Consider the following 19,288-nt stretch of genomic DNA (forward strand, 5'->3'; position numbering starts at 1 on the left):
CAGTTAGTCCAGACAAATTTCTCAACATGAGGGAGGGAATGTTGCAGGTTGTTGAGAGAGTGTCAGGGCGCATGAGGAACGGCATGTTGGAGTTAGCTGCTGCAATAAGGGAACACACCCAGATCCCACGTCCATTGACAGAATCAACTGTCACTCCCATTCTAATTTGCCGCCTGGGCCCTCCAACTTGCCGCCTTATGCCGACAACCCCCCGCCAAGAAGTGCACAGTACCCGAGATGTTAGAAAGAATAAGCTTCGTACCAAGCCCAAAAAACATTGCACCACCGCCTGCGGCCTGAGGTGCTGGAATGTCCAAGACTAAGCGCAGCGCGCGGTCTTAGAATAAAATGAAGGAGAGATGGGTGTGTGCAGCCTTTCTTTGCTGCTGCTGCTGCTATTATTGTTGTTATGATTATTGTTGTTACTGTTCTCAAATTAAAAGTTTTTTGTAAGTTATGTAAATTTACAAGTTTATAAAAGTTTGTAAGTGATCTTAAAGTTTTTAAGTAATCTTAAAGAGAGATCTTAAAGTAAAGTTTGATACAAGAATAATTTTATTAAAGTTAAGTTAAGTACATTGTTAAACTTTTGAAAAACTGAATCATGTTCCATTAATACAACACAACATTACAGAACAGCTCCAACCAGCAAACATGGTCCATATGGAATAGTTGTCGCTGAGCCCTCAGGCAACAGTAAAGCGATCACGGATGAACTGCTGGCGCAAGGCTCGAGCAATCGTTAAAGGGGCACGATGGCTCGTCCTCCTCCGCCGTCGTGCTCCGGCCTCAGGCACTTGCATGGCTTCCTCATCCTCATCATCCTCCTCCTCCTGCTCTTCATCTGCATCATCCACATCATTATCATCAGCCACTCTCACCGCAGGTGGGTCTTCCATTACCAGGTGCTGCTGCCTCATGATGGCTAAGTTATGCAGCATGCAGCACACAACAGTGAACTGACTGACAATCTCAGGGGAGTACAGCAAGTAGTCTCTGGAATGGTCCAGGCATCGGAAATGTTGTTTCAAGATGCCAATGGTCCTCTCTATGACGCTGTGCATCGCAATGTGCGACTTGTCGTATTGACGGTCAGCTTCCGTCCGGGTTACGCGTCGGGGCGTCATGAGCCAGGTGGCAAGGCTGTACCCTTTGTCTCCCAGTAGCCAGCTCTGCCCTTCTGGCTGTTGCTGCTGAAACATGGCAGATATAATGCTGTCGCGTAGGATGAACGCATCATAGGTGCTGCCAGGGTATCTTGCATCAACCTATATGATATGATGCATGTCGTCACACACGAGCTGTACATTAATGGAGTGGAAGCCTTTTCTGTTCCTGTATTTCTCGGAATCCTCCAAAGGTGCTCGCAAGGCGATGTGGATACAGTCAATGCAGCTCTGTACTTTTGGGAAGCCAGCAATCCTGGAGAAGCCCACAGCCCTGTCATGGATTGCTTGGGCAGTCATGGGGAACTTGACAAAGTCATTCCTCCATGCATACAGTGCAGCCGCCACCTGCCGAATGCAGACATGTGTTGCATGTAAGATCTCCTTAACCGAGACTCTGCCTTTGACTCGAGTGCCCTCGACTCCATCCCGTAGCATGCTACCCGCCATCATCTTAGCAAAACCCCAGCCCTGCAAGAGGTAGAAAAAGCCATCCGCCAGCTCAAGAACAACAAGGCAACAGGAGCGGATGGAATCCCTGCTGAGGCACTAAAGTATGGCGGAGAGGCACTATTGGCACGAATGCACAACCTCATCTCGCTCATCTGGAAGGAGGAGAGCATGCTGGGAGATCTCAGAGATGCAGTAATTGTGGCCATCTTTAAAAAAGGGGACAAGTCCGACTGCGGCAACTACAGAGGAATCTCCCTGTTATCAGCCACTGGGAAAGTCATCGCTAGAATCCTCCTCAGCTGTCTTCTCCCTGTGGCTGAGAAGCTCCTCCCAAAGTCACATTGCAGATTTCATCCACTATGGGGTACAATGGACATGATCTTTACGGCGCGACAATTGCAAAAGAAATGAAGGGAAGAGCACCAACCCTTGTACATGGCCTTCTTTGACCTTACAAAGGCCTTTGACACTGTCAACCGCGAGGGACTGTAGAGCGTCCTCCTCCATTTCGGCTGCCCCCAAAAGTTTATCGCCATCCTCTGCCTGCTCTACGACGACATGCAGGCCGTGATCCTGACCAGCGGATCCATCACAGACCCAATCCATGTCAGGACCGTGGTCAAGCAGGGCTGCATCATCACGCCAACCCTCTTCTCGATCTTCCTCGCTGCAATGCTCCACCTCACACTCAACAAGCTCCCCGCTGGTGTGGAATTAAACTACAGAACCAGTGGGAATCTGTTCAACCTTCATCATCTCCAGACCAGACCCAAGACTGTTCCAACCTTTGTCGTTGAGCTACAGTATGCGGACGACGCTTGCGTCTGCGCACATTCAGAGACTGAACTGCAAGTTATAGTCAACATCTCCACTGAGGCATACGAAAGCATGGGCCTTACACTAAACATCCATAAGACAAAGGTCCTCCACCAACCTGACCCCACCACACAGCATTGCCCCCCAGTCCTCAAGACCCACGGCGCGGCCCTGGACAACGTGGACCATTTTCCATACCTCGGGAGCCTATAATTTCAGCAAGGGCAAACATTGACGACAAGGTTCATGACTCCCTCCAGTGCGCCAGTGCAGCCTTCGGCCGCCTGAGGAAAAGAGTATTCGAAGACTAGGCCCTCAAATCTGGCACCAAGCTCATGGCCTACAGGGCAGTAGTGATACCCGCCCTCCTGTATGGCTCAGAGACGTGGACCATATACCGTAGACACCTCAAATCGCTGGAGAAATACCACCAACGATGTCTCCGCAAGATCCTGCAAATCCCCTGGGAGGATCTTATTCTCGATCAGGCGAACATCCGCAGCATTGAAGCACTGACCACACTTGACCAGCTCCGTTGGACGGGCCACATTGTTCGCATGCCTGACACAAGACTCCCAAAGTAAGCGCTCTACTCGGAAGTCCTACACGGCAGGCGAGCCCCAGGGTGGGAAAAAGGAAACACTTCAAGGACACCCTCAAAGCCTCCTTGATAAAATGCAACATCCCCACCGACACCTGGAAGTCTCTGGCCAAAGACCGCCCTAAGTGGAGGAAGAGCATCCGGGAGGGCGCTGTGCACCTCGAGTCTCGTCGTCGAGAGCATGCAGAAAGCAAGCGCAGGCAGCGGAAGGAGCGTATGGCAAACCAGTCTTCTCACCCACTCTTTCCTTCAACGACTGTCTCACCTGTGACAGAGACTGTAATTTCCGTATTGGACTGTTCAGTCACCTAAGAACTCACTTTTAGATTGGAAGCAAGTCTTCCTCGATTTCGAGGAACTGCATTTGATGATGATGATGTTGAGAGATGGCGCACACATCCCCAGTTGCAGCTTCAAATGAGCCGGAGGCATAGAATGAAAGTGCAGCTGTAATCTTCACTTCAACTGACAAAGCAGTCCTCCTTCTAGGTTGCAGGTCTGCTTTGACCAACTCACAGATCTCGGTTACAACTTCTTTGCAGAAACACAGCCTTCTGACACAGTCTGCATCACTCAGGAGAAGGTATGAACACCTGTCTCGATATACCCGAGATGGGTAAGGCCTTCTGCCCAGCACCCTACAGGCTCTGATGTTCCTGTTGCAATGAAGTCTAATCAATTGTCTCCTATGTAGCACCATGATGCAGAAGGCTCGCACAAGGTATGGCATTGTTAGTATTGCCCCCCATACTTAAATTTTACCATTGAAAGAAGCTCAAAATGACAGGAAAGCAGGAAAGCAGGACAGGTTTGTGGTTCTCTCTCTCCCCAAGTTCTGTATGGATGGACTACACCCAAGGTCTTGTGACTTCTCTTCTCTCTCCAGCCCCCCCCCCCCCCCCGCCCCACCCTCCACACACTCATTGCAGTCTTCAGTACAGAAGGCTTCCGATCGGCACCTCACTCCCCGGGCTCGAAGTCTTCCGATTGGCACCTCGCTCTCTCTCTCTCTCTCTCTCTCTCTCTCTCTCTCTCTCTCCTCCCCCGACCCCACGGCTTGTTTTGTAGCCGAGTTCCTGTGTCCGGGTGCGGGGTCGATTCTGCCGGCCAAAGCTACGACCCTCCAGCCCTGTTTCTAGACGTTCGGTGGTGGCATGTGAGTGAGTAAAAAAATGAGAGAACTTCTGAAATCCAACAAATTTACACTTACTAGGTTGACAGGTTAAAAAAAGTTAAACTTTATTATTGATTTTGACAATGTTCTTGACTCCCTCCAAAATCTTCGATTTATAAACAATGGCGTCTTTCAGCACCGATTTGTGAATGTACGCTGGTTTTCTTAAGTGCCCAGAAGGTTTTTCAGGAGTGGCTAGATACGCCGACCTTGGAGGAAAAAATGTTGGGCAAACTGCGAAAAATTTTTTAAAACGGTGCAGACATGAGGGAAGGCCCCCTATGACGTAAAAAGAAAACTGGCCTGGAAAACTCGTAAATACGTCAGTTACGCCAGTGCAGATCACAGGGGGAAACTTGGAAAAAAATAAACACGCCAAAAAAAACAGCGCGCACCAAAATAATGGTGCAAATGACCGGGGAAAATTGAGCCCCATGTGAGGGCCTGAAGATCAGCTGATTTTTGGACCATCAGGTAAATAGCTTAAAACCTATAATCAGCCTGGACCCATGAATATATATATATTTTTTAATTGTTCGCATCGGCCCCCTTTCTTAGGGTGGGTGAAGGAGCCAAAATAAAGGTTTCTTTGGGGTGGCCCTTGATTGCAGGTGGCTCCTGGTGTTTCTGATAATGTGAGATTGCAGGTGCTTGAGATGCACCCATGCCTGTCAGTCCCAGACACCAGCAAATGCGATCTCGGTGTAACTGCTGGGATCCAATCCCATGGATTACCAGAACTGCAATCTCTGGTATCACATACACAAGAGCTACATACGGAACACAATACACTTTCCATATGTATATCAACCAGGATGAATAATAGATTGAAGAACACAAAAATGTTTTTTTAGTGATAAGAATGTTCTTTTTTAACTCAAGCAATCTCTTCAAGGCAGTTAAGCAACCAAAATGCTAACAATCTCGATATCTGGGTAGATAATAGTATAATGGCCTGCAACAGTTCTGCTTCCTTTCAGTATTTTCAATGCAACTATTTTCATACATGACCGCAACTGGAAATTACATATCTGTATGACAAAAGCTTCACCATTAACATTTTTAACATGTGGCCCTGCCATCAAAATGAATCCTTTGTCATCTGATTCATGGACAGCAATCTTTTGTGTTTCACACAGGTGAAATGTCTTTGCAACATATTGTACTATGCAAAAAGAATAGCTTTCATTCTAAAACCTAGCTACCTGAACTATCAGAAATTCCCATTTTGTCACAAAATTGCTGTGCAAAACAATTATGTGGAAATTGTTATGAGCAACAAAATTAACATCTTTATCTGTGCTGCACTTCAAACCATTTTTGAGCAGAAAACCATGACTGCTTTGTCGGAAAATTGGAATTTTCTCTGCTGACTTGGCAACCATTAATGGGTCATTATTGAAGGTGTGCCATGATTCGCTGATTTTTTTCATTATTGTTAACAAGCTCTCAAGAAATTATACCTTTCAATTAGGTGCAGTTCTCCCATTGTTGCTAGCCATTTGTGATTAGAGAAAGAAATCTGGCATTTTTCACAAAGGTAGAAATTCTTTTACCCTGTACTTTTAGGGTATGCATTTTGCTGCCACAACAATAGTGTTTGCAGTTTATGCTCATAATCGGATACTATTATCCATAAGAAATTAATTCTTTCTGATGAAATATTGAATATATATAAAATGGAGTTGGTTATCATGATTTATCAAATTGTACAATGTGTAACTCTCATGCTACTAAAGTGGAGCCCTTATGATTAGCATAACAAATGCTGGGGTTGGCTGTTTGCACCTGTTAAGACAGCTGTACAATGTTTTGATAAGTATGCCATTTTAGGCATAATAGCTGCTGTATCACCATATTTTACTCCAGTATGAAAAAGAGAGTTTGTTGGACCCCCTTTTAAACGGGTCATTCCAAAATGTGTGATCTTCTGTTGCCCATAGATTTGTGGTAGGTTTTATGTCTATCCGTCAGGCAGCCTACATTTTACTTTGTAAAAAGTTGGCAAGATATTGAGATAAAGACAGTGCTTTAAAGATTGGACCACTAGCAAAACCACACTCTCTGTGACAAATATGTTCTAACAAAATGTTTGTTTGTCTTTTAGCAACAGCGTCGCCTTGACCTCCTGACCATAACAAACCCTTGTGAGTAGAAATGCTGGTTCATATCTTCTGCTTTATACAAAAGCTGTCTAAATGTGGGATTTTCTCTGACACTAAATGAAACACACTGCTCTCCTGACAAATTTTACATAGTAGCAAGAGAGTTATATTGAAAGTGACATAGCTCTGAGCAGTAATATATCTTTAGAGCTGCCTATCTAGGCCTTTAGTCTCAGCATTGTCGGGTTGATTTTATTCTGACTGAAGATTATGCCCTGGAGGGGAAGGAGTTTTTTTTAATGAAGACTGCATGCTGTAGACGGACCACAGGCAATGTGTTATAAAACAGCATGATCTAACTCTATGCTTTATTAATATGATAATAGGGGCATTCCCAATAATACAATAAGTTTCAGTTAAGCAAATACCTGATAAGTCAATATATTTGTGAAATGAATTGAAATTGAAAATCTAACACTATTCTGTTTCTACACTCCGTATACTAATTTCTGTATTTGAATAATTTTAGCTGTTATTTTTTGTTCAGTAAATTGCTTTTGCATTTGTTAAATTAATTTTCTTGTTTATAGCCCAGATTACATGTAGACACTAAGTGCCAAACTGAAGTGACATAAATTGACCTAATTCGAGTTATTTTGTAGAATGCTCAAATTGAATATTTTGGATTCAGATTACCCAGCCTATATTTTTAAAATATGACCCTGCTCATTTACAGTGGGTACAAAGGATCCTCTCAGTATGTTCACAGTCTATTTCCCCGCCCTTCTGCAAGTTGCTCCTCCTTCTTGGTGGGTTATATTTTGCTGCCAATAGTTCTTGCTCCAAGTTCACTGTGAAATCCTAAAAAGAATATTGCTGATAAATACAGATTATTCAATGAGCAGGAATTGACGGAACTGATGAGGCTAGTGAACTTTTATCGGCAAGGTGGCAAGCATTTTTACTTCAAAACAAAAGCAAAATACTGTGGATGCTGAAATCCGAAATAAAAACAGAAAATGCTGGAAATCTCAGCAGGTCAAGCAACATCTGTAGAGAGAAACAAAGTTGAAGTTTCAGGTCTGTAACCCTTTGTCAGAACTGGAAAAGTTTGAGATGTAACAGATTCTTATGGAAGTGCAGGAGCACTGAAAGGGGTAGGAGAGGAAATAACAAAAGGGAAGGCCTGTGATAGGGTGGAAGACAGAAGAGATTTAAGAGACAAAAGGGATGATGGGCAAAAATGAGGTGGTAATGGAACAAGTTAAGAAACAAAAGATGAGTCTAGATGGGGTGTGAATGGCGGAATCATCACCAGCTGCCATGGGAAAGAGGAAAAAAAGGGAGGGGTTTGTAAAAATAAAAGGAAAGGGAAAAAAAATATGGGCAGAGGTTATGGTCTGAAATTGGTAAATTCGATGTTGAGACCAGAAGGCTGTAAAGTGCCTAAATGAAAGATGAGGTGCTGTTCCTTGAGCTTACATTGAGCTTCATTGGAACAGTGTAGGACGCTAATGATGGAGAGGTCAGAGTGGGAGTGGAGCGGAGCACTGAAAGCTCAGGGTCATGCTTATGGACTGAATGAAGGTGTTCTGCAAAGCGGTCACCCAATCTGCGTTTGGTCTCCCCAATGTAGAGAAGACCACATCATGAGCAGCGAATACAGTATACTAAATTGAAAGAAGTACAAGTAAATCGCTGTTTCACCTGGAAGGAGTGTTTGGGGCCTGGACAGCAGGAAGGGAGAAAATAAAAAGGGCAGTTGTTGCATTTCTTGCGCTTGCATGGGAAGGTGCCGTGGGAAATGGAGGGGTTGCTGGGGGTGATTGCGGAGTGGATCAAGGTGTCGCAGAGGGAGCGGTCCCTTCGGAATGCTGGGAGGTAAGGGGAAGATGTGATGGGTGGTAGGATCGCGCTGGAGATGGCAGAAATGACAGAAGATGATTCGTTGAACGTGGAAGCTGGTGGGGGGAAAGGTGAGGCCAAGGGGAATCTTGTTGTAGTTCTGGGAGGGAGGGGAAGGGGTGAACGCAGAAGTACGGGAAATAGAACGGACACGGTCGAGGGCCATGTTTTTTCTTCTTTTATTTTGGATATTAATCAATTACTTTTCCAAACAATGTAAACTGTAGAAAGGATAAAATTTACAGTTAATATTACAAACCAGATATTTTCATGGAGAAAGCTATTTTGTGCATCGAAGCTAAATATAATTTATTGTGCTGAGCTCAGAACCCAACATTTTTCTTTTGTTAAGTTTGAACTTTTATATAATTGTGTCTCTCTCCAGTTCCTATACAGTATGATTTTGTGGGTAAAATGATTCCATATTAATAGGCCCGTAAAATAATTCCAGTAGGGGACTGATTTAACAGCTAAATGGGAATGAATTGTTGATAAACATGGTTATCTTCAGCCCGACTAGTTAAAGCCTTTCTCCTTGTACAGGTAGGGAATAGTGGCAAAGGATTCTCTAGGAATGAGTAACCATGACATGGTTGAATTTCAAATTCAGTTGGAGGGTGAGGAAGTTGCTTCTCAAACTAGTGTCCTAAGCTTAAATAAAGGAGACTACCAAGGTATGAGGGCAGAGTTGGCCAAAAAGGACTGTGAAAATAGGTTAAAGTATGGGACAGTTGATGAGCAGAGGCAGACATTTAAGCGTTATTGAGATATTTCATAACTTGCAATAAAAATATATTCCAAAGAGAAGGAAAGACTGCAAGAGAAGGGATAACCCTCCGTGGCTAACTAAGGAAATAAGGGATGGTATCAAATTGAAAACGAGGGCATACAATGTGGCCAAGACTAGTGGGAGGCCAAAGGAGTGGGAAACTTTAAAAGCCAGCAAAGAATGACTAAAAACAATGATAGAGAGGGAAGATAGACTATGAAAGTAAACTAGCACGAAATATAAAAACAGATAGTAAGAGTTTCTACAGGTACATAAAAAGGAAAAGAGTGGCTAAAGTAAATGTTGGTCCCTTAGAGGATGAGACTGGGGAATTAATAATGGAGTATAGGGAAATGGCAGAGACGTTGAACAAATATTTTGTACCAGTCTTCATGGTAGCAGAGACTAAAAACATCCCAATAGTGGATAATCAAGGGGCTATAGGGAGGGAGGAACTTAATACAATCACTATTATTAATGAAGGAGTACTCGGTAAAATAATGAGATCAAAGGCGGAGGAGTTCACTCGACCTGATGGCTTACAACCTAGGGTCTTAAAAGAAGTGACTACAAAGATAGTGGATGCATTGGTTGTAATCTACCAAAATTCCTTGGATTTTGGAGCGGTCCTAGCGGATTGGAAAACCGCAAATGTTACACCCTTATTTAAAAGAGGAGGCAGACCCTTAACTTAACATCTGTCGTTGGGAAAATGCTGGAGTCCATTATTAAGAAAGCAGTAGCAGGACATTTTGTAAAAGCATAATTCAATCAAGCAGAGTCAGCATGGTTTTATTAAAGGGAATTCATGTTTGACAAATTTGCTGGAGTTCTTTGAGGATGTAACGATCAGGGTGGATAAGGGGGAACCAGTGGATGTGATGTATTTGGATTTCCAGAAGGCATTCGATAAGGTGCCACATAAAAGGTGACTGCACAAGATAAAAGTTCACGGGTTTGGGGGTAACATATTAGCATGGATAGAGGGTTGGTTAACTAACAGAAAACATATTAGCATGGATAGAGGATTGGCTAACTAACAGAAAACAGAGAGTCGGGATAAATGGGTCATTTTCCAGTTGGCAAACAGTGACTAGTGGGGTACCGCAGGGATCGGTGTTGGGTCCTCAACTATTTACAATCTATATTAATGACTTGGATGAAGGGACAGAATGTAATGTAGCCAAGTTTGCTGATGATACAAAGATGGGTGGGAAAGCAAATTGTGAGGAGGACACAAAAAATCTGCAAAGGGATATAGGCAGGCTAAATGAGTGGGCAAAAATTTGGCAGAAGGAGTATAATGTGGGAAATGTGAGATTATCCACTTGGGCAGAAAAAATAGAAAAGCAAATTATAATTTAAATGGAGAAAAATTGCGACGTGCTGCAGTACAGAGGGACACAAAAAGTTAGTATGCAGGTACAGCAATAATCAGGAAGGCAAATGGAATGTTGACCTTTTATTGTAAGGGGAATGGAGTTTAAAAGCAGAGAAGTCCTGCTACAACTGTACAGGGTATTGGTGAGACCACACCTGGAGTACTGCGTGCAGTTTTGGTCTCTGTATTTAAGGAAGGATATACTTGCATTGGAGACTGTTCAGAGAAGGTTCACAAGATTGATTTCCGGAGATGAGGGGGTTGACTTATGAAGATAGGTTGAGTAGGTTGGGCCTATATACATTGGAGTTCAGAAGAATGAGAGGTGATCTTATCGAAACATATAGGCCCCAATATTGGTGGCCTTGCCGCTGCGTTTTGCTGCCGGTCTCCTCTCTGTGCCAGTTTCCTCTCTGCGTGCAGCGGGCGGGAGGGGATTACCGCTGGGAACTGACGGCTGCTGGCAGCCAAGTAGTGCAAGTGTCCTCCCGTCCACCGAGCTGCCAAATTGGTGCGGCGGAGATGTCGGAGGGAGTCGGCGCCAGCAGGGGGAAAAGATGGCTGCGTGGAGGCAGGTCTGACTCCGACGGTAAGTACAAAGACCTGCAAAAAAAACGTTAGTGAACATCTTTAAAACTTTTTTTTATAGCGTCTTACCTGGATGGGGTCCCCTCAAGGTGTTCTGGTGTTTTTTTTTTGGTCATGGTTTTTATTTTCAGCTCCTGCACCCTCCCTGGGCCCGACTCCATCATCAGCGGCACTTGGGCGGCAAGTGCAATTGCCGCCGAGATTGGGAGCTCCTGCCCGCTGCCGCCCAGATTGACAACGTAAGCCGTTATTTTGCCACCGGGCGGTACTGCCACCTCATTTAAAGGAATCTTCCTGGCAAAGTACTGCTCGGTCTCTCAGCAGCCATCAACGATCCTTTGGGCGGCACTTGGGCGGGCCTTGGCTTCGACCGAGTTCATGCCCACTCGATAATAAGGGGGCTCGACAAGGTGGATGCAAGTAGGCTGGTTCCAGTCATTGGGGAAACTAAAACTTGGGGACATAGAATAAGGGGTTGCCCATTTAAAACTGAGATGAGGAGGAATTTCTTCTCTCAGAGGGTTTTAAATCTGTGGAATTCTCTGCCCCAGAGAACTGTGGAGGCTGGGTCATTGAATATAATTAAGGCGGAGGTAGACAGATTTTTGAGCGATAATGGAATAAAGGGGTATGGGGAGCGGGCAGGGAAGTGGAGCTGAGTCCATGATCAAACTAGCAAAGGGACAGGAAGCTCTAAAACTCTCTCAATGGTTGCCAGTCAGGACAAAAGAGCCGTGATCTCGCCAACCGTGGGTGCGGCTGGTTTCGGTGGCAGGTGGCGACCCTGCTCCTGGCTCCAGCCCGCACTGTGTGAAGAATCTTCCGTTGATGGGGCTTGTTAAGCCCGCCCTGTGCGGTTCCCAGCCAATTGAAGGAAGCGGGTCTGATAACGTCATTTGATGATGCATCAGCAGTTGGTTTCCTTACAGGGACCATGGCCACATTGATTTTGACAGTTGTTCTGTCAGCGCTTTGCAGCATTGAGCTGTATTTACGTTTAAATTCTGTATTTACGTTTAAGCAGGTGCAATGTGCTATCTATAAGAGAGCGGGAGCTACACAAGAGGCACTGCTACACCCAGGCTCTCCCATAACTCCCTCCAATGGGTAGAAGAGACCTCCCCAGCACAGCGACGCAGCCTGGTTGCACATTGAACAGGAGAGCACAAGCAGGGATGTTGTCAGGGGGACCTGGCTGCAGTGGCCTCAATAGATTACGAAACGTTACTGCAAAGCCACACTCAACCTCATCTTGCTGTACCACTCATCACATACCCACACCTGCACATCCTTACTCACACCAGCTTATCTTGCATCTCCGCCCATCCCTCTCTATCTACATTATCACATGTCCATCTCACTAGCCATACCTCACACTCAGCCTCATCCTTGTCCAATCATACCATCGAACAACACACGAGGTTAGGCACTTGGGTCTTTTAGCCAATATTCATGTAGAGTTTCTGCTAAAGTGTTGTTAAACAGTGAAATATTTATTTTGAACATTTTCCATTCTTGGATAGATTTGTGTGAACCTTTGAAGTGGCTTAATGAGTTGTAGTGAATGGTGAGACATAAGGGTACCCTCCGCAATAGTGATGAGTGTGAAAGGAATTGCTTAGGCATTGCATGGATGCTTTATGGTGCTGGTGTTGGGTAATACCAACCTGGCGCATCATGTGGCAGCCAGGGTGTACAGCATCAAGTGAAGTAAATGTGGCCATGGTGAGTCCATCCCGGGCAGCAATGTGAGCGGGTGCTGATGCCCTATGTCCTGTGCAGCATCAGGTGATTGCAGAGAAGATTGGTGTTGGTGGTGATGCTGGTGTGATTTAGTGATATTGGTGTTGGAGCTGATCGTGGTGGGATTCTGAGGAACAAAGTGAGATTTTTTTCATGAACACCGATACTGATGGAATAGAAGTTGAGATGACAGAAGTAATCTGTCAATGGTGAGAGAGGTTGCTACAAGCAGGTGACAGTGGATAGAGAGTTCACGGCAAACACTTCCAAACTGCATAGAGTTCAAAAGTGTCTTCCAAATCCTGAGGGCTTCAGCTTCTGAAATTGGAAAGTGAACAGCTGTGAAATGGTATATTTTATACCACTTCTGCAGCTGTCAACTAGTCAAAACAATAGAGAGTCATTGAGAATCCGGCACATGAAGCCTGAGCTATGGGAAGCTCCTGAAAAAGTTGGAAAAATGATAAGTACCTGGTAAAATTATTTTTAAATGCCTCTTAAAGTACCCCTTAATGATGTTAATTGGCTGGCCCGCCGCTTGGTTTTGGGTCTGTGAACCTCAGCTAGACCTGGTACTTTGGAAACTGACAAGGAGGTGGGTTCAGAGCGGGCCCACCTCCAAACCTGCACTCACAGGGCTGGTAAGATTCTGGCCAAGGTGTGGTGGAAAATAGCTGGAGGAGTGGCAGAGACCTGGTAAGAAAGCAGATATTAAATCTGTTGCTGCTTAAAACAGAAATGGCAGCACTGGAGGAAGCAAGCACCTGATCACAGGGCTCCCACTCTAACAAGGATGTTGGATGAACATTACATTTATGTGGAAGCATTGAGGACCATCTTGGAGGATCTAAAATGGATGTCAGGGCAACAGCAGATTCCAATGCCATTCTTAGTGCCAAAATCTGAGAAGGATTCAACACAATGCAGCACTACCTGGAGCGAGTGTTTTCACAATCCTTAACATAGAGGCTTCCAGATGAGTCACTACATCCAATATAAATGCTTTGGATTTTAGACTTGAGGCACAATGGCAACAGGGCTTCTGAGAACTTTGGAGAACTATCACACAGGGTCCGCAGAATATCTCTGATATCATCAGGTCTGGCCTCCTGCTGATCAATGGGTACTTGGGTCCAGGATCCAGAAAAAGTGGCACGGGTAGGATCCACCTTCAGGATGATATTTTCTCTCCTGGTAGCAGCTCGTGTTATGTTTCCAGCCAGCCCCCTCAGATGTCTACTCATGTAGGTGCCGGGAAACAGGCACAGGCTGCCCATACATCAGTCCTCATGGGAGTCAAAAGCCCTGAGACAAAAGCCAAGATGCTCATGATACCACAGCACAGCCAAACACCACAGGCATCCCTAGCCCTCTGGTATTACCTCAGTACAGCACCAGGATAGTTATAAGAACAGCACAGAAAGGCATCAGCACTGGTAATAAGCTCACCGTAAATATACTTGTGCACAATAAATCTACTTTGCGATGTGAAGTCAAGTGTTTTGAAGTAAGTCTGTTCTTTGTTTTTTTATCTTTGAGATGATGTTTGGTAGTCAGTTTGCAGTGTGACGTCGTTCCCTCCAAAGCAGACTTCTTCTAAGACGTCATCAAGGAAGCAGCATGTCTGTAGACTCCGGTCTTTTGCCGGTATTTTTCTGCTTTGATGTAATCCTACCTTCTGTCTTTTGTGTCCTCTTCCTCCTGCCTCTGTCTCCATCATAAGGACATATATGGGAATGTCACAGTGTACCAATAGGGCTCCATGATAGACAGGTAGGAAGCAAAAGATTTCTCTCCTTAAAATTGCTAAAAATCACTTTGCACAATCTATTCTTAGTTGAATACCTCAGAAAAGATTTTTCAAATCACTTTAGCCAAACCTAATGTTTCAGACAAAGTTTGTGGACAGTCAGCCTGTGAATTTAACCACTTCCTGGTTTCGCAAGAAATATAGGTAAAATACCTTTCTTTCTTGCCCAGAAAGACTCAGAATTTTGGAAAAAGGCAAAATACTGCAGGTGCTGGCAAAAGATCATTAGCCTGAAACGCTAATCCTCTCTACACAGGAAATGCTGCCTGACCTGCTGATCAGCATTTTCTGCTTTTATCAATGGTTTTGGTCTTTTTATCTGTAGATACAGCTTGCCTCCGGGGCTTCGGGTGTGTACAGTGCAGGAGATACTCTTGCAGCAGCTAAAAAGAGGCAGGCAGCCTTGATGAATTCCAACATGTTGGTGGCTGTGACAAAGTGGCAAAAATCCAGCAATATAGAGCTGATAATCTATATTTTCTCAATTGATTTTCAATACTACTTCAGTCTTTAAAAAATAGTTTATACTGTTCAGCCTCACCTTGCAATGCTGGACCCCTGTTGTGTTCTGGCATTCCTAGCGTTCATTAACTGAGGCAGTAATGATGGAAAATAGGACACATGACATTACCAAGTTATTATTACTTCATTTAACTATGCCTGCCACTACAGACCCCAGACTCATTTTGCACATCTGCCCACTTAAAAAAAAAGTATCACCCCAGTATCACCGAAAAACTGGTGAAAATCCAAAGGAAAACTCTACCTTACATGCCATCCATTCTGCCTTACTTTTTATTCTGCTGAGTGCAGCCACTTTCTAAAAATAATTCTATGTAATTTAGCAACTTCTGATTAATTCATTAGCTAGCAGAGTAATTTTAATATTTTGTTTAAAAAGTACATAATTTAGAATAATTTGTTTAAACTTTCAATTTAATTTTAAGTTGTTGGGCATATTTTCCTCTGTTTAAGGAATCTCTGAAGTTCTTCAGTATTATAGAATTACTTGGCATATGCCTCAGACTTGTAATACACCAAGAAGAAAACTTGGGAATATATTCTTCGAGATGAGTTTCCTACCTCCTACAGTGATACACAGTGCAGTCAGCTGTTGCTCTATTTATCATTGATTAGTAGGTGATTGGGTGTTTTAGAATTTTGAGCTGCTTTGTAAGATGGTACTTCATTCCTCATAATCAATAAGTAAGGAACTGGCAATTGCCAAAGACCAGTTCCATTCTTAGAAAAAGATTTTGATTCTGTTGTAGGAATTTGACAATTAACTGGTGAGTTAGAATCAGTTGAGTGACTCCTGAGAATACTTAAGTTGATTACAGTAAAATAATTTCTTAAAATAGTTGTTCATTAGTTACATCTTTACAACTGTATATATTAGCTCATTTTCTTATATCTGCTGATTATAGAACTACAAAGCAAGATTTAAACACATGACATTTCATATCAATGCTTCTCTGGAGACCAAAAGGTGAAGCAAAAACATGAAACAATTTATTCTTGATGTATCTCTTTTCATATTCTGAATGTTTTATATTCATGAAAATATCAAAAATAATGGAAATGGAAAATCTTCTTGCCTCAGAGGAGATTATTTATATACTAATGGGGAGAGAACTGATTTGAAAGAAATAATTTAAATGTGGATGATTGTGATAGCATTTGTGTGATGTACATGTGCATAGCAAATTTGCGTGAAGCTGGATGATGCCATGCATTAAGTACCATAATTTCATGGAAATAGCCCACTCAAAAATATGAATTTCACTTCTAGATTTGTTCCTTTGTACTAAACATAACTTTTATGTTATTATTGCAAGTATTATGTATTTCATTGATAGCTGAATATTAGCAACATCAATAATTATATAGTATCTTTGACAAAGCAAAATTTCCCAGGTACTTCACAGGTTGTGATGTGGGTGGGGACGGGGGGAGCGAGGGAGAGAGAGATTTGGACACTGCGCAAGAATTAGAAGAGTAGGGAAATTGACCCAAGACAAAGTTGTAAAGTAACTTTTGAAAAGGCTTCTGATGTGACGAGAGATGAAGCAAGGAAAAGGGGTTTTGAAAGAGAATTTCAGAAAGCAGGTCTGCCACTGACTATACAGCAGAATAATTAAATGTTGCAGCACAGACACAAACTATTTGGTCCATCAAGTCTGCACAGTGTTTTTCTGCACTCCCATTCCCACTCTCTTCATTCCCCATAACTCGTAATATTCATATTTTTAAAAAGTATGGTGGACTTTGAGATTTGTGACAGCAAGGTCCATTCTAACCAGCCTCTGTGTAAACTGTCTTCAAACATTTTTTCTTTCATTCTTTTTGTGATAATCTTCAATTTGTGGCCTCTTATTGTCTCGCCAATCAGTGGAAGTAATGTATAATTATTTACCCTATCTTAACCCTTCCTAATCTTGAAGACCTCTATCAGGACATCTCATAACTTTCTCAACTCTAGTTTAAAAAAAGCTCTGACTTCTCGAGTTTCTCTTCATAACTGTAATTCCCTCATTTCTGATAACATCCAAATAAATTTATACTGCATCTGTTGCATTGCTTTTATATCCTTTATATTATTAGCCGGCCAAAACTATACACAATACTTCAGCTGCAGCCTAACTAAAGTCTTATACAAGATCAAGATTACCTTCTTTCGCTTGTATTCTGTTAGTCTTAACTATAAACATAGTCACTTTTTAATGACCTGTGTATCTGCACACCAAATTTCCTCTGTTTTTCTACTCTATTTAAAATCTTACTATTCCTTTCCTGATTCTTACTTTCTAAATATATTACAAGATAGAATTATAACTGCCACCATGTCTCATTATCATCATAGGCCGTCCCTCGAATCGAGGATGACTTGCTTCCACATCAAAAAGTTTACAGGTCTTTCAATGATGGACCTAAAATTCCAGGTTCGAACTAAATCTTGAAGGGTGAAAGATGCCTGTGTTTGGATTTTTTTAATGTGTGGTGACCGTTGCACACCAGCCACCACACGGGCTTGACAGAGCTAGGTCTTGGTCCAGTAGCAAGGATTAACCAAGACGACTGGAGACCAGCTCTGCTGCACGGACCTAGTGTGCACACATATCGCAGTGTGGGCTGGCCCGTGCTGCCCTTGGGTCCTCACCTCTTCTGGCCCCGAACTCACGCCTCTCCTGGGCCACGATCACGTCCCCCTACAATCTCTCGCCGCTCCTTCGCCCCGGCCTTGCCGCTCCTGCGGTATCTGCCCATGCTCCAATCACCGACCTGGACCTTGATTACATCACTCTTCACTGCCGTTGCTCTCCTGCTCCAGCATGTGCTGCTCCCTGCAGTGGTATGCCGCCACACTGCTCCTTCCGCTCCCTGGCCTCCTCCGATGGTGCTGTGAGCATCATCGGAGTCACCATGTCTATCTATATTATCATCATCGTCATAGACAGTCCCTTGGAATCGAGGAAGACTTTCTTCCACTCCCAAAGTGAGTTGTCTGGTGGCTGAACAGTCTATTACGAGAGCCACATACTCTGTCACTAGTTTGCCGCGTGCTCCTTCCGCTGTCTGCGCCTGACCTCTTCACGCTCTTTGCGTTGAGACTCTCAAAATTCAACACCCTCCCGGATGCACTTTCTCCACCTTGGGCGGTCTTCGGCCAGGGTCTCCCAGGTGTCAGTGGTGATGTCGCACTTTACCAGGGAGGCTTTGAGGATATCCTTGTAACGCTTCCGCTGCCCATCTTTGGCTCGTTTACCATGAAGGAGCTCCGCATAAAGCATTTGCTTGGGGAGTCTCGTATCTGGCATGTGAACTATGTGGCCTGCCCAGCGAACACCACTCACCACATTTCTCCAGAGCAAGAAATTTTCTTTCTCCAGAGCAAGAAATTTTCTTTACTATCACCCTTTGTTGTCTGCACTCCAATTATATGTTTATTCATATGGCCACATTCCTCTCAATTATAATGTGTCACTCACTAGCTTTGACATGTCTCATATTTTTAAATATCTTACCAAATACTTTTAATAATCCATATAAACTACACCCATGGCTATTTTCTGCATTGTTTCTTTGAAGAATTCTATCGGGTTGGTCAAATACTACCTGCCTTCTAGAAATTTCAGTTGACAGCCTAATTTATGTTTCTCCAAGTGTTTAGTAATTTCATCCCACATTGGAGACTCTGGTAGTTTAATACAACTGAAGTAAGACAAACTGGCCTCTATTTTTTTGATTTATCCCTGTTTCATTTCACATTTGCCTCAAGTCCTGTGGCACAATTTTGCTTTCCACATCATTTTGGTAAATTTAACTCGGAGTCTCTGTTATTTCTTTCCTAGCTCCGATCAGGATTCTTGAATGTAAATCATTCGCTACCTTAGGTTTGACTAACTTCTTTTTGAATAATAGTTTCCACTATCAATTCTAAACCCACCTCTAGTGGTTCTACAATCTCAATTCCACCTCCTTTGTGAAACTGTACATATTTAGTATCTTTGCCATCCCTTCACTCTCCACTGCAAGTTTGCATTTTTCATCAGCCTATCTATACTTCAACTGTCTTACTATTAATGTGACTGTAAGCAGCCTTTGATGAGTTTTTTTTAGCCAATTTTCTCTTGTTTTGCCTCTTAGCCTTTCTAATCTCCCTTTTTGTAGTTTTTCTAAATCCTTATTTTTGTCTGCCTTTTTTTATTAACAGCCTTGAAGATGCAATTTTTTTCTTTTTTTAAACTCTATTTTTATCTAATTTCCTTATTTATCA

The 19,288-nt window shown here is 43.3% G+C and overlaps 1 protein-coding gene across 4 annotated transcripts in view; it reads left to right on the forward strand.

The window, feature by feature from the left end:
* agbl4 (AGBL carboxypeptidase 4) overlaps nucleotides 1–19,288 on the forward strand; it is a 1,656,729-nt gene that overhangs the window by 776,244 nt on the left and 861,197 nt on the right. For all 4 annotated transcript variants that reach the window (XR_011594058.1, XR_011594059.1, XM_070886905.1 and 1 more), the window contains exon 6: nucleotides 6,318–6,357. Coding sequence is in view for 2 of the 4 variants with exons in the window: in XM_070886905.1 (XP_070743006.1) it covers nucleotides 6,318–6,357 (40 nt within the window). In the remaining 2 variants the exon portion in view is untranslated. The remainder of the gene's footprint in view (nucleotides 1–6,317; nucleotides 6,358–19,288) is intronic.

Source organism: Pristiophorus japonicus, chromosome 8, assembly GCF_044704955.1.
Source record: "Pristiophorus japonicus isolate sPriJap1 chromosome 8, sPriJap1.hap1, whole genome shotgun sequence".
Lineage (NCBI taxonomy): Eukaryota > Metazoa > Chordata > Chondrichthyes > Pristiophoridae > Pristiophorus > Pristiophorus japonicus.